This window comes from Mus musculus, chromosome 2 (genome assembly GCF_000001635.26).
Source record: "Mus musculus strain C57BL/6J chromosome 2, GRCm38.p6 C57BL/6J".
In the NCBI taxonomy this organism is placed as follows: Eukaryota; Metazoa; Chordata; class Mammalia; order Rodentia; family Muridae; genus Mus; species Mus musculus.
Window position 1 is genome coordinate 62382116 of NC_000068.7, and position 16645 is coordinate 62398760.

General features: G+C 42.1%; 1 protein-coding gene across 6 annotated transcripts in view; it reads right to left on the bottom strand.

Annotated features, from left to right (window-relative positions):
* Window positions 1–16645, bottom strand: part of Dpp4 (dipeptidylpeptidase 4) — an 82243-nt gene that overhangs the window by 52043 nt on the left and 13555 nt on the right. For all 6 annotated transcript variants that reach the window (XR_001780739.2, NM_010074.3, NM_001159543.1 and 3 more), the window contains exons 3-5: window positions 4950–5045; window positions 4316–4407; window positions 3059–3127 (exon numbers count right to left, since the gene is read on the bottom strand). Coding sequence is in view for 5 of the 6 variants with exons in the window: in NM_010074.3 (NP_034204.1) it covers window positions 3059–3127; window positions 4316–4407; window positions 4950–5045 (257 nt within the window). In the remaining variant the exon portion in view is untranslated. The remainder of the gene's footprint in view (window positions 1–3058; window positions 3128–4315; window positions 4408–4949; window positions 5046–16645) is intronic.

The window sequence follows — 16645 nt, forward strand, 5'->3', positions numbered from 1 at the left end:
ATGCAATTAAATTAAGTTTTTCTCTGTTTTTGAAGGTGTTAATGCTATTGCCCTCAAATTAGATACTCTCAGAAGTAAGAGAGAGAGACAGAGACAGAGAGACAGAGACAGAGACACACAGAGACAGAGAGAGAGAGACACAGAGAGAGACAGAGAGAGAGAAGATATAGTCCCTTGTTTGTAGCTAGCTACCTAACAATTTAGTGTTCTACAACAAAGCATGCATGCACCTCTGTGGTCCAGTACAGTAGAGACTAAAATATAGGGAAACTGGCAAGAAATATGGCAGGCAATAAGTAAAGGAATATCAAAACAGCATAAATGTTAGGAAGAAAATGAAAGAAGGGATTTGCTGGAGTGAAGCAATGGTTGTAGGATGACGAGAATGATGGGGAGCCATGATAAAATGATCCAGGACAAGCCAGGAAAGAAGACAGAAACCAGAAAACACTGGGAAAGAAGGCTCCAGCAGAAGGAGAGAGCAAGTGCTTCGTTTGGCTCTTGAATGGGTGTGTGAGTGACACTTGAGAAAACCAAAGAGCCATGTGACTCTGAAGTAGGGCAGGGCAGGGAAGTGTCCCTCAAACACATCAGCTCACAGACTGAGATCCTCACAACAAAGGCTCTGCAGTGCCGTGAGATGCCGCTGCCTCATTCTGTGTAAGAGACGCCCCTGGAGGGTCTAGTTTATCACAGGTGTAACTTAAGCTAAATTAGAATGTAAAGGAGACACACTGACTTCTCCCTGGACTGGATAGAAGAGTCTAGACAGCACATGAAATCGAGGATGACAACATGCACCCCTGGTTTTGATTATCTAGGGCTAGCCAGGGAGTTGCATCTGACACTGTACCACACCACACCTGTCAATACAGATGGAACAGTGAGCTGACCTGGTTCTCTCATACTGCTTCATACATGATTAGCTTTTAACACTCATCACTGCCACCCACCAGTTTGCAGCCCCAGTTACTTGTTAGAATAGTCTACACCAATAGAAAATTCTGATAACAGGTCAATCCCAGGAACTTGGATTGATTGGTGGCCTGATTAAAGCTGAGCAGCAGGAATTTAATTTTTTTTCTCAATTAAATTTGTTTTGGGGATAGAAATAAGAAGCTCCGAGTTATGTACACAAGTGCAATGACTGAGAAGAGTTGTGTAAAAGTGACACCGGCATCTAATGTGCTTAGAATTGATGGATTTAGTAGAATGGGGAAATGAAGCCCACGTGATGGATCCAAGGTAAACACTATGATGGAGTGCCACCATTCCGAGGTGGCAAAGGGAAGAGGGAGTGTTTGACTTGGCCAGAGTCCAGCTGGGTTGGTCTATAGATAAGGTCACTCAACATTATTTATTCCAGGAGAAAAAAAATCTGTCTTCCATATAGAGTATCTCTAGAGGGTTTCAGTCCTTCCAACCCATTTTAAAATTCTCTATACAGATAGGATGGATCCCAAGGGTAGGGTGGTCTCTGAATCCATCCCATCCATAGACACCAAACCCCTACACTATTGCTGATACCAAGATGTGCTTGCAGACAGGAGCCTGGTATGGCTGCCTTCTGAGAGGCTCTGCCAGCCCCCAACTAAGGCAGATGCAGATACTCACAGCCAACCATTGGACTGAGCCCTGGGACCCCAGTGGGAGAGTTAGAGGAAAGACTGAAGGAGCTGAAGAGGATTGCAACTCCATAGGAAGAACAACAATAGTGATTAACTGGATACCGCCTCCCCCCCCCCCCCCAGAGGTCTCAAAGACTAAACCACCAACTAGGGTTGGCTACATATGTAGCAGAGGATGGCCTTATCTGGCATCAGTGAGAAGGGAGGCGCTTGATCCTGTGGAAGCGTAATGCTCCAGAGAAGAAGGATGCTAGAGGGGTGAGGCAGGAGTGGGTAAGTGGGGAACACCCTCTTAGAGGTGAAGGGGATTGGGGGGTCATGGAGGGGAGCCTGGGAAGGGAGAGAAAATTTGAAACACAAATAAATAAAATAATTTTAAAAAAATGTCTCTATAGAAAGTACCCAAGGAGCTGAAGGGGTTTGCATACCCCTAGAAGGAACAACAATATGAACTAGCCAGTACCCCCAGAGCTCCCTGGGAGTGAATCACCAATCAAAGAAAACACATAGTCGGACTCATGGCTCCAGCTGCATATTTAGCAAAGGGTGGCCTAATCGGTCATCAATGGGAGGAGAGTCCCTTGGTTCTGTGAAGGTTCTGTGCTCCAGTATAGGGGAATGCAAGGGCCAGGAAGGGGGAGTGGGTGGGTTGGTGAGCAGGAGTGGGATGGGGGCTGGGGGGGGGGTAGTGGGTTTTTGGAGAAGAAATCAGGAAAGGGAAATATCAATTTAAAAAAGTAAAAAAAAAGTCTCTATAGTTGACAGCTGTTGTCAACTCAAAAAATAAAATAAAAATAAAAATAATAAAAGCTCAGGTAAAGTGCCTGGTGACCATGACGATGTGCAATTTGATGATAACATTTTTTTAAATGTTTGAAAACTCTATGTTCCATAGGTGACTGGGAGACGCTGAGTGATCTCAGTAGAGCCTTTGTGACTAGACCTAAGCTCCATTCAAGATTGGCTTGAATAAGGTTGGGATTTAGTCTTTGGCTTTGTCCAGATTCTCTTCTAGAAGATGAGGATGATAACACCTTAAAAGCAAGTACTTATTGAAGGTCATACTATATACATAGGCCGAGAAGAGGGAGGCACAGGACTAGATCCTGTGTGTGCAAGTCAGACACAAAGTTACTTTAAAGTTAGATCATAAACTCCTATGATAAATCTTATTAAGCTATGTCATTAATATTCCTAATGTATTAATTGTTCCTTTTAGTACTTGAAATCATTCAAATATATTCCTTTAGATATACCCAGTAAATTTGTCACGTATAAAAGGGAACATATATTTGATGCATACTGAAGGAATTTTTCTGTCAGTGGCATTATTAGATGTTATCTTCAAGTACGCATATACCTGAAGTCAGTTAAAAAAATAACATATTTGCAGGATTTTAGAATATCACATGAGAAAGCATTTCCTTTACCTTCACGTAGTTGTATTCCAAGAGAACAAACAGTCGGTCAGGTGACACTGAATGATATCCAAAGCTTTCCTGTTGATCAAGCGATAGAAAGAAAACTGAATGGTTCAAATGGCTCTTGATCAATCAGGGGGTAGAGGGGACCCTACACATACAGATTGTGCCTTAGGGATGGCCAGTTACAAAGAGATAGCACAGTCACCCACACAAATGACAGTGGTATGAGGTGGACAACCATGACTGTTAGAAGGCCAGGGAGGGAAGGATCAACTGAAGAGGCGTAGTTGAGGGACAGAGAGAACTCTGCCCATAGGAAGAGGACCATGGCCATGGAGCCAGTATGGGAGAGAGTGTGGATATTTAGAACGTTTGAGGGTTGCCTGTAACCCTAATACAGTATGCCTGTGCCAACATGGTAGAACATGGGAGGACATTAAATCTCCTAAACAGGTCATGAACTATGAACTAAGGGCTATTTGTTTGTTTTGTTCATGAAGATGAAAGTACTGTGTCTATTTTAATTATTTATTTTTTTCCCAAGATACCCTGGTGACAAGTGGCTGAGACCAGAAAGAAAAGAGGCGGTGTTCTATCAGCCTGGTCTCTAGAATAGAAACAGAGATACAGAATGGAACTCTATGAGACAGCTGACAGGAAGGGAAGGAAATCAATAGAAACTTGCATAGCTAATTATAGGGAAAGTGAAAGGTTGTAAAATTTCCAGATTAAGTGACTTGGAGAGCCAAGTGGTCCTTTCAAAGATTGGAAATTGAGCCAGAAAAATATGATGGCTTGAGACACTAGGGCACTGGAGAGAAAAAAAAAATCTAGTTGGGTTTGGGAAGCTGAGCTGCATTGCATATGCCCACAGGAACTTTGGAGGAGATAGCAGGCTTTAGTTAGTGTTAATGTATGTATGAGAATCAAGGCCGTGAAGGACAAACACCAGAGCCATGGACGGGCGTGTGGTATGGGCGGGCAGGTGTGTGGTTTACCCAAGGGGAGCAGACAAAAAGAGGGAAGGGGCCATGGAGTGAAGACAAATCCAGAGGAACACTTACATTCAAGCACACAGCTAGAGGAGGAATCAGAGGAGACTAAAAAAGTAGCCAAGGCGGAGAACATGGCAAGCAGAGAAAGATCCACTGGGCTGTGGGCCGCAGAGTCCAACAGGATGAGAAAGGAGTCCTCAGGATTGGAAGAGAAATGAAAACAGTCCCCATAACTCCATACGTGAACCAGGTGTGTGACTAAACCTACAAAGGTACTGTTCTCCAAGAAAATGGAGCTGTTTCCATGTTCAGCATTGAGCAGCAAGATATTGTTCTCTTGTTTGTAGAGGTATTCAAAGTCTAAAGAGAGAAAATGGCCAGATCAGTACGACAGATTGCTATCAAACACATGTGTAAGCTAATTAAAAAAAAATCGTTCACACAGGGCACATAAACATGCTGGGTGCCAACAGAAACAAAGAACTTTGTACTAAACCCATACTAGGCCCATCATTAATGCCAACCTTCCAACACACAGTTAACTCTTTATAGAATATAGCAAAGAAACCCTTCAGTTTCCTCCTATCTTCTCCTTTACACTTTCCTCCCCATCACCCAAGACAGGGTTTCTCTGTGTAGCCCTGGCTATCCCAGGCCTCATTCTCTAGACCAGACTGGCCTGAAAGTCAGAGATCTGCCTGCCTCTGCTTCCTAATGCTGGGATTAAAGGTGTGCACCACCACCACCACCAGGCTCCCTTTTGTACTTCTAAGCAAGAAAAAATACTGCACAGAGTTTCAAAGGAAAGATCGTATGTTCTCACTGACCAAAACCCTTGCAACCAAAGCCCTCTAGAATGAATGCGAACCTGACATTCCCATCCAATGAGACACGAGACTTACCTGAAACCCACCACAAAGAGTAGGACTTGACCCGAAAGGTACTCTTTAAATAGTCAGCTAGTGAATACGTTCTGCGGCTGTCAGCTGCCGCTTCATCTGTTGGTAGGGAAATAAAAAGAGGAAAATATTCAGTAAGGTAGAGTAGCTCAGTTTTAGATAAAATAATATACCTGTGCCCAAAATGTTAAAATAAGCCTCACAGCATGCAAAATATGCCTTGAAAGATTTCAGTTTAGTCAGTGGAGTAAGAATTCCTTGAAGTGTTTAATATTATGGAAGCAAGTTTCACTGAGAATATCTAGATCAGCAATATTATCAGAAATGTAATCAGTTCATTTTCTAGCAGCCATAGCTGAAGACAAAGATAATTTAATTATATGGCATATTGTATTTAGCACAACATGTAAAAATATTATCATTTCAGCCTATAACCAATATTTAAATGTTATTAATGAGAGTTTCCATAATCGTTTTTGTACTAATTCTTTAAAATCTGGTACCTAGATTTGACTTAGAGCTCATTTCATTTTAACTATGTTCATTTCATGGTGATAAGTACATGAGACCAGTGACTGATATAGGAGATGGTGTAGGACCAGATCTGCCTTCTGCTGAGGCCTTCAGAACATCCCAAGTCCTTTTGTTCTTCAGAGACCTTTGGTGTATTCAGATCTTGGTTTCTATCACTATTCTTCACTATTCTACTTGGTAGAATCAGTGGAGCTCTATATTCTGCTAGTAGGGACTCAAATTCAAATAATTTTTAAAAAATTTCCCCCCAGGGCATTGGTGGCACATGTCTTTAAGCCCAGCACTCTGGAGGCAGAGGCAAGCAAATCTCTGAGTCTACAGAGTGTGTTCCAGGACAGCCAGGGCTACACAGAGAAAGTCTGTCTAAACAAAGGACCACAATAACAACCACAACAACAAAAACATGGTTTTTGTTATAGTGTATGTATGTGTGTGTGTGTGTGTTTGTGTGTGTGTGTGCTTGCTTGAGAAAAACCACGCATGCCATTGAATATGAGTAGAAGTAAGAGTACACTTTGCAGGAACTGGTCCTCGCCTTCCTTGCCTTCCTTTACACTGCATCTGTGATCTAACTCAGATCTTCTGGCTTGGTAGCAAGCACCTTTAACCCACTGAACCATCTTGTTGGTCCCCGGAATCATTTTTCTTATGATCTCTTATTTCCTTCCACTTCCATATAAATAGGAACAAGTACCTGTTGATACTTGTTTTCTAGGTGTTGTGACTTCAAGTTCTCAATTGCTGTCCCTCCTCCATACCACCAACAAAATGCCTTTCAGCCTGGTGAAGCTCCCTGCATTTCTTTGTTAGCTCCAGGAGCATTTGAAAGTCTTTATGTGGCACTAGCCGGCCTCCGTTGTCTGATAGAGCATTCTCTTCTCAGCTCATGTCCACAGCCTCCAGATGCTGTCTCAGCCAGCCATGTGATCAGCGACTGAACACAGGCACAGCCTCTGCCTTTCCCACCTCTGCTACTCATCCTCACCCATTTCCCTGTAAAGGCTTCCCCTGCTTTTGTTCGCTGTCTCTTTAACTGTTTCATGATGGCTTCCATTCTGCCCTCCCTAATTTGCTCCTCATATCAGTTTACGACTTGTGTTGAGAGCTATTTTTAATTAAATTTATTCCTTAAAAATTTTATATATGTATACAGTGCACTCACCCCTGTCAATTCCTACTCTTCCCTACGAGTCCTCATTCCAAGTTCACGTCTTTGTTTTGTGAGCCACTGCACTTAATGAGAGCCATCTAAGTGAGCATGAATATGAAACTCTGTACTGCGGGCTGGTGGGTAAACCAGCAGATGCACAGCTCAATATGAATCCCCTCTCTCAGAATCCACCGGTAGCCAGCATGGGTAGGGCCCCATGAGTTCCTTTCTCATCCATGAACTGACTGTTGGCAGAGCCAGACTTGTGTAGGCAGCTTTTCTACTGTGAGTTCAAGCTTGAAATAGCTGTGTCGCTGTATTATGCAACCCATCTCCCTATCTTCTGGCTCTTCGAAATGCTTCCTAGGCCTTCAAAGGATGGCATGGATATTGTGTTTAAGGCTGAAGACTCAAAAAATTCCTTATTAGCATTTGAGCTGGTAGAAGTCCCTGAGTTCAGCACCATGGCAGAGTTACTTATTAAGGAGGGTAACTAAATTCTGTCTGATTCAAGACCCACTCCACACAAGGGAATTCATGTCTGATACTATAAACTGGTAAAATCTCATACCTGAGGTGGTCTCAGACCCCACTGGATAAACATACTATTGTTGTTTAGCTAAACTGATGGAACCTGCCTTCTAGATATGTGTTCATATACACATAGCCATGAATGCCACTCTTAGCCTTCACAAGGGAAGCGTCTCTGTAAAGGGAACCATCTTCGCAGTGAGAAGAGCCTCTGTGTTCACTGTGCAGGCTTCACAGCCAGGCCATGTGCTTTTTAAACAACAGGACTTGCCCAGTGAGATAATATGATGGACACACACACACACACACACACACACACACACACACACACACACACTCACAGGCAGAGGCAGAGGTTTTATTACTTTTTTTTGGTATCTTCATTCTATTTTTATTTTTTTATTAGGTATTTTCCTCATTTACATTTCCAATGCTATCCCAAAAGCCCCCCATACTCCCCCCCACTCCCCTACCCACCCACTCCCACTTTTTGGCCCTGGCATTCCCCTGTATTGGGGCACATAAAGTTTGCAAGACCAAGGGGCCTCTCTTCCCAGTGATGGCCGACTAGGCCATCTTCTGATACATATGCAGCTAGAGACATGAGCTCCGGGGTACTGGTTAGTTCATATTGTTGTTCCACCAATAGGGTTGCAGACCCCTTTAGCTCCTTGGGTACTTTCTCTAGCTCCTCCATTGGGGGCCCTGTGTTCCATCCAATAGCTGACTGTGAGCATCCACTTCTGTGTTTGCCAGGCACCAGCATAGCCTAACAAACACTTTGCCCCTTCTTAGAATTGGAAACAAAACACCCATGGAAGGAGTTACAGAGACAAAGTTTGGAGCTGAGACAAAAGGATGGACCATCTAGAGACTGCCACACCCGGATATCCATCCCATAATCAGCCTCCAAATGCTGACACCATTGCATACGCCAGCAAGATTTTTCTGAAAGGACCCTGATATAGCTGTCTCTTGTGAGGTTTTATTACTTAATGTAAGATGTTATCACATAAGTATTACAAAAAAAAATTCCTTTACACAAAGTAAAGTTATTCATTCACTTCACTCCAGAGACAAATCACAAAGAGCCTAACATCTTTCTCCACACTCTCAAACATTTTCATGTGCATGGAAACACCTAACCACAGCACCTGCCACATCACAAGCAGGCCAGTAAAAGCTGCCCTTTGTGTTACTCTTTTCAAAGCCCATGGGAAAGTAATTCTCTTATAGAAACTGTCCTTTCCAACGAAGTTTTTAACAGTAGTTCCTTTTGAGCTAACCTGATAATATCCGACTTTTGAACCTTCTCCTTCCATAGATAAAACTGCTACATTCTCCTTGTTAGCTCACAGACGTTGTTTAATCCAATAGCTGACTGTGAGCATCCACTTCTGTGTTTGCCAGGCACCAGCATAGCCTAACAAACACTTTGCCCCTTTTTAGAACTGGGAACAAAACACCCATGGAAGGAGTTACAGAGACAGTTTGGAGCTGATAATTTTAATTGATAATTAATTAAAATTAATAATCGAGTCCAGATTCCTTGGGATTACCTAGTATCCAGTGGGCCATTATTCCCTTCCTGCGCCCCTCTTAGCACCCCTCTGGCACTGCTCAGCCTGTTCTCACATCAGCACATAGCTTTTCTAAGCTCCTCATCTGTGCCTCACTCTGGTTCCCTTCAGCTTATGACATTCTTGGGGATCTACACGCAGATCAAGGAAGATGACTCACGGCGCGTATACACCCGCAGGGCCTACACCAGCCCTGCCTTGTGTAAGGTTCACTTAGGTGCTCAGGAAGCTGAATGCAAACCACTTTTTATCTGTTCACAAACAGTCCCAGAGTCTGGCCACACTAGAGCAAGTCGAACAACAACTACTCCCTGTGGGTTGGTTTTTGGGTTTTTTTTTTTTTTTTTTAGTTTTGTTTTTTATCTTGCCGTTTGATGAGCAGGACACATTGGAAGACAGTTTGGAAACATCTAGATAAGCGAGTTCTGTGAGATTCGAGTGCCAAGTCCAGGTTTTGACCTTTATCAGCTTCACAGTTTGCTGGCAAGGTACACCCTTCCGACTCTTACAGGACGTGCTCATGTTCCTGTTTCTCCTTCCTCGTCTTCTTGCTCCTTGACAGGGCACTGCTGCAGCAACAGATGCAGGTCCTTGGCTGCTGCTATGGTTTTCGTGGTGCGACCCGGGACACGCCGTTCACTTGACTTATTGATTTAAAGCCTTGTGCCAGCCAAGGAAAGCAGTTGATCATGTGGTACCCATCAGCTCATAAACAAATGCAATCTCTTGAATTTAGAATCTTAGGGAAGACATTAGCTGTATTCTGCTTTATTTCCTTGGCTTAAAGAACTAAGATGAGCCATGTAAAAATGACATTTGTCAATCATAAACATCAGAAGAGCAGCATTCAAAATGGTTCAGCCTAGTAATGAAGTCTCACCAAAGGCTATGGTATAATGAATCCTAGCTTCAAGGTCAGAATTACTTATAAATCAATTGTAACCCCAGGATAACAAAATCAAAATAAGAGAGACTACAGTCTTCCAGAGTAGTCTTGATTTTGACCAATGTCACCATGTGTGTTAACTATTTTTTCAATAAAAAATATGTTCATTCATCATTAATGTTTTAACTCTTAAACTCTGATTTATAACATTTCTACTTTCCAAAGATAAACTGCTTTGGAAATTAAATAGCTAATGAAATACTTCTAGAAAGAAATATGTTTCTTAAGGCTCACAAATGCATGAAGTTGTTTAAGAAAAAAACAGGAAAAAGAGGTATTTGGTTGTAGTTTGTGGATGCCATATGGCAACCAGTCAACATTCCACACTAATTCTTGTCTCTACAAAGAGTACAAAGAAATAAAACAGGTGTTACTGCAGAATTCACTTTTGTAAAATAGCAGTCTTGGCAGACAAAGAAAAAATATTCAATAAGGAGGAAGTAACAATTAACGGACAGGCTTCATGGCCCCTGAGACTGGATCACACAGCCACTTCCTATCTCTGCCGAATCACAAAACACAAGAAGGGAGTCGCAGGTGGCACTGAAAGCCAAGGGCCTAGTTGTGAGCACAGACTTGCCTATTGCATTTGGCTTTGGGGAACTACTGAATAACTTGCTATTGTTCAGATCTAACTCATTGCAGTAGTTTTAAGAGGTGCAGGCTTGGAGAGAGGTGATTAAGTACTGGAGGTTCTATTCTCAGGATTGATTAGCAACTTGTGAAATGGGTGGGGGCAATGAGTGTACCCCACCATGGACCACCACGTGAGGATGCTGCTGATAGAAGATGTCATCAGGGAAGCAATCTCTTACATAATGCTGAGCTAGCTGGTTCCTTGACCTTGGCTTTCCCAGGTTCTAGAACTATGAGAAATAACTTCCTGTCCCTTATAATTACCCAGCCTTAGATATTTTGTCCTAGCAGCATAAAATGGCCAGCCCAGAAATTGGTATTGGACAAGTGAAGAGTTGCTAAGCAACACTGGAAGTGGATAATGGATAGAGCCTGGAACTGTGTGGAAGCAACTGTCAAAATGTGCTTCATACCTTTTCTGTGAATGTAGCACTACAACCAATGTTAGTGAGGGGGTCCAAGGAGTAGGACTCCAGAGAAAGGTTTAGTCTTCTTTGAAATTATCCCAAGTGATCATGTTAAGAATGGTGGGAGAGAAAAGGATGGCACAGACTGCACGAATGAAGTTCTATAGAGAAATGAGGACCATCTTTTTGAAAATTAGAGGAAAGGCCATCCTTTCTTAGTATGGCAAAGAACTTGTGCCTATGCTCTAAGGCTTTCTGGAAAGGACAATACAGGAACTATGATCTTAACTTGGTGTAAGAAATTTCTGAACAAACTGATTACAGTATTCTGTTGGTACTCTTGATTGCCTAGAGTAAATTGTAAGAATAAAGACATGGACTACTGACAGAGTTGGCAATCAAAAGGCAAACAGAACTTAAATACTTAGAAAAATTTCAGTTTGACTAGGTCATAAAGATGAAATGGCATATTTGGAAATAATGCTAAGGGTATGTGTTAGCATGTTAGCATTCTTTCTAGGCTCTGCCCAACAGTTACATAACAACAGCCAGGTAGACCTGGCTTACTATAGAAAAGGAACATTTTGGCCTGTCTTCTTTGCTCATTCTGACTGTTTTCTCTCTCTGACTCCTTGTTTCCTATCTCTCCTTCCCCCTCCTCCCTCTCTTTCTCCTCTCTCCCCTCCCCCCTCTCCCCCTCTCTCCTTCTCTCCCTCTCTCTCCTCTCTCTCTATTTCTATTCCCTTCTCAACCCCCTTCCCAGGTCCCCTAATAAACGCTAAAATATGGCTGGTACCTCAGGGGGGAGGGATACCTCAGCATGGGCCTGCTGAGGCACCTCCTCTTCTCACACCATACTGCATTCTACAAAACATATCTTTGGCTTTACAAAACATATAAATATGGACAAGTAATGATTTGATATGGAGGTCAATATATGAGGAGGGAGCCTGAGGCTGTGTGCTCTGGGCTGTGTTTTGGTGCTCCAGATGAAGACCACAGCCTGGGTAAGACATGAGTAATGAAAGTTTGTCTGGCTTATAGTTCTAGAGACTGGAAAGTGCAGGATCATCAGTTCGTGTCTTGTAGGAAACTTGCTGCTGAGTTATAGAAAAGCATAAGGTATCACATGGCTACAAAGTCTGCACAAAACGGCAAGGGTGGGTGTAACTTGCTTTTATAATATACCCACTCCTGCAAACACAACCATAGTCCACTCTCAGGAGTGGAGCCCTTACCGCCTCACATCTGTTGTTAGGCCCATGCCTAACACTTCTGCACTAAGAGTTAAAATCTCTACACATAATGTTCAGAGATCATAAACCATTGCATTACTCACAAAGAGACTGGAAGAATGACTTTAAATGCATGTTGGAGAGATATGGGCAAGTCAAGACAAGGAACCAAACCAAAATAGGAGCATGGCATGCCCACAGGAACTCAGTATTCACTGCTTTGAATCTCAGAGTTGCCTTCAATCTATACTCCCTAAATTCTGGTGTCCTGTTCTTCTTTTTTCCCTATGTGTAGCTCTAGTAGGGCCAAAGGTTGTCTCAGTGTCCACTGGTCACCTTGGAGGTACAGCGATTACTTATTTCCTAGCCGCAAGGTTATTTCAGCAAGCCACAGGGCCTGTATGGAGAACTGCTACCTTCGTGATGATCTAGAAAGCCCCAGTTGGATGAAGTTCAGTAGAGCGAAGGGGTCATGTCTGCTCATGAGATTCTAGAACTGGGCCAAGATGGGAGAGCTAGCTTGAAATCCTAGCCTGGGGAAGGCACAGGCATAAGACCCCAATCCATGAGAGGTTGGTTCAGTGTGACTTGTACTTAGCAGGAGACTTAAGACTTGCTCCAGTGTGTCTAAAGGTGAACACTGGGTCAAATGTTTTCTCAAGACACAAAAGAATTAATGAGGCTTTCCCTGTTGGGTTTGGGGCTCACCTAGGACCTAGTATTCCTTCCTTGCACCTTTCTCTCCTTTGAAATAGGAACAGCTTTCGCTGTTGTAACGTACATGATGTGCTTTCAGTTTCACAGCTGGAGAAGACCCACCTCAGGATGTGCACACTCTTGAGTTTCACTCACTTCTGATGTAAGTGGGCCTCTTCAGTTGGTATTTTTGAGTGGGTGTTAAAATTATCTTCAGGCATTAACAGAGAGGCACTGAATGTATCTGGTATGTGAGAAGGTCATAAATTTTAGGGCGGTGGATTGCTTTGGTGGTGGATTGCTTTGGTCTAAATGTACTTCAAAAATCATACTCTCTGTTGTGGTGGTAAAAGACAGGCTTTCAGATAACCCCCACCCTGGCACTTCAAGTGTCTGAGAGGCTAGGCTCAGCTTCATACTTTTCTGGGACTCCTGGGTATGTAAACAAGTGGTCTCAGATTCTTGTCCCTGCTCTTAGGGCTCTTTTCATTTGTTGTTTGCCTTGTGCTGCCTGGAGGTGGGGTTTTGTTTTATCTTATTATATTTTATTTTGTCATGTTTGGTTGTTTTCTCTTAGAAGCCTGCTATTTTCTCATGAGAAACAAAAAAGGAGTGGATCTTGAGAGGAGGGGAGGTGGGGAAGAACTGGGAGGTGTAGAAACAGTGGAAACTATCCTCAGGATATATTGTGTAAGAAAAGAATCTATTTTCAATTAAAAAAAAAAGTCAAGAGACAGGCTTGTAGGAAAGAGATTGAGTCATTAGTACTCTGTTTTCCTCGGGGATCAGGACTATATAAAACAGCTTGAGTAAATTAATATGTCCATCTGTCCTTCTGCCTTCCTGCTATTGAGGAGCCATCACAAAGGCTCTCATCAGACACTAAATTCTACTTAGTACTATGGTCCTAGACTTCTCATCCTTTATACCTATAAGGAAATCAATTTTACTAATTCCCTAATCTTTGGTGTTTTGTTATAGTAACAAAAAATGACTAAGACAGACATTTAAAGACTCAAATTTTCAATCCAATAACCTAACACAATAGCAATTATAATGCCTACAGAAGTTTCCAATAGGAGATGAGGTAATGTATGTAATGTGCTTTATTCAAAACCTAAAATCAAGGTCTTAAAGCTCTATAGATAGGCTACAGTATGTGTTCTTGCATTGCTCCAAGCATGCCACAGAAAGTCAGGATGTGAACAAAGAAACAAAGGTGTCTTCTCTGGAGCACTTAACAGTGATGCTGACACCAATAACTCAACATCAAGAAAGTAGCAACCAATTAAATTTCACTGTCTTCATAACTTGAGTATGCAATAATAAAGAATAGCCTAGAAACCTGCAACTTTTCTTGGTTTGGAATATATACACACCCTACTTTAAACAGTGCACCTAGCAACCCCAGACCCAAACCTACACTGAGTTGCTGCCACACCCCATTTCAAACAATGGAATATACTTTTATATATCAGTGATTCCCCTTTTGTGGACAGTTTCTATGCTTTTGTGTATCTTTAGATATATCTAGGTATGGGAATGAGAAAGCTGGCCCCAGTTCTGACTAGTTTGGGTCGTGTGAAATAAAACATTATATCCTCTTAGTGAACTTTTAGGGAAAATGCTCTATTAACACCTTATGACTATTCATAATTATATGTGCACATGATTAAAAGTAGAATCATCAGAGGAAAAAGCATGCTCAGTAGAGAAAACGTTATATAGCCTAAATCTGTCCATCAAAATATAAAACCATCTTCCCTAATCTCTAGTAGCTAGCTCTTTCTCTTAAACACCATGAAAATATTCCCCAAACAGTAATCAGGGCTTTTGAGTATTCTCTCACTTATGTAGTCTGTTGTCTCTCGAGGACGTGTGAAGTTTCTTTGCTAATTTGTAATCTGTGTGTGTACCTCTCCTGTCCACACTATGAAACTTTAAGCATAATTAAGACATCAAGATCCTGGAGACACCTGGCTTAGATACTGACCATGCGTAACATAATCCCAATCCATGACAGTGTGATAGTCAGAGTTCATGACATTGAGAAAACACATAGGATATGTGCAAGCTCATCATCAACTTCCTCTGGTGAGGCATCTATAGCACAGGTCAAAGTGTGTGAAGAGGGATAGGAAACCCAAGAGTTAATGGGATGAGAGAATAAGTAAAGAATGGTGTTTTTCTGGTTATATGAGAGGCTGGAAGATAGTCACAATCAGTAGATTTCCTTCTCAACTAAGGAAGCATCCCAGGTCCCTAGGCAAACAGAACCTGATAAGGGTGTTGGCATTTAGCCAGGGCCTATGAAATTATGGAACCAAGTGCTCTAAATATCTATCTCGGGATCAGATAGTTGGATGAACAAACTATTATAAGGAATGAAGCCATCTGCCTGGGTGGGGATCTAGCTCAGTGGTAAATCATGTGCCTGGTTTATCTAAGACCCTGTATTTAATACCAAACACTGAAAAAAAAACAATAAAAAGAATGAAAATGTTACCATTCAGTACGTTTCAAATGTTCAATTTGAGAAGTAATTAAAGTCATGATGAATATTTACCAGAGTAGAAGGGTCTAGGTAAAAGAAGATGCCATAGGTGGTCGGGTATTCCTTCCTACTATTTCTTAGCCCTAGCAGGATCTAATACCATGCTTTTCTCTTATCCTTTGGTTTGCTGTTTGCCTCACTTGGTTGATTAGAAACTCCAGTGGGGGCACTCATTAGGCTTCACTTCATTTATTCTTGATCACTTCATTATACTTGGACAGTACCTGGCCCACAGTAGGCACTTAATATATAGATGTTGGATAGCAGGATAGAGACAGATAATACCAAGCCCAAAAATAAGAGTCATAAACACCAATGCAGGCCTTCCAAGTGGCGGGTAGAGAACAAAACAGACTCTAAGCAGAGTCAATAAGAGATCAGGTTCCAGCCTGTCACTCGCCTCCAATAGGCTCATTTCTCTAAGCTTGCACCAGTTTTTCGGTCTTATGCATTGCCATCCTCTTCCAGATTTAGCCTTCTTTGCTTTGTAATGATGAGAAGATTTACGCTGTATTTTAAAGATCTAGGTGTTTACAGAACTCCTGTCAGCTTCTACTAGGAATACTTGGAGAAATGCCAGGCACCAGGAGGAAGCCCTGATTGGGAAGAACTCAATCCTTGTTGATCCTTGCCAGTAGCCACACCCATCCAGCCACCCCCCCCCCCAGCCCCATTTGATTTGTGTTGGCTTGCTTTCCAGAAGAATCCAAATAGGCTCAATGCTTATCTCAGAATTTTAAGCTCAGAATGTCTGTGCTCCCAAGTCTTAGACTCAGTTCTTTCCTACCCTTGGGCTTTCCTTAGACTTTCTCCTCTGTTTGCCATCTCTGCAACTGACTTTTATATTAAATCTCTCTGCCTAAACACCAATTGTAACTCTAGGTTGTCATGAAACTTTAGTAGATACTTACTTTTCTTTTGTAGAAGTAAAGTCTATACCAGTTAGAAGATTGCAACAATTAGACCTGAAGTTGCATAATTTCTCTTGGGTGACTGAGTGGGAAATATTTCAGGTTTTGTGGCTCATAAGTTGTCTGGCCTTTATTGTAGCTATTCAAAGTCAGTCTTTATAACTTAAAGAATGGCTGATGCTATGTTTCCATCAAACTTTATTTTCAAAAAACAAGTGGCCAGTGTGGAGTATTGAATAAGTATGTAGACATTCCTTAAAACTGTGAACAATAAAAAACAAATTACACAATTCTCAAGATTAAGTTTAACAAACGACACTGGGATTGACATGCGGATGGCCAGGAAGAAATAGAAACTTCACACCACAGAGCAGCAGAGGGCAAATGAGCCCCATAATTGGACCAAGATGAAACAATGCTGTCACTGGTGTGGAACTATGAGTCATGTTGACTTCTACAAGGGAAGATCCAGGAGGCTCCACACACCAAAGCAATACTACAGAGGAATGAACACAGACT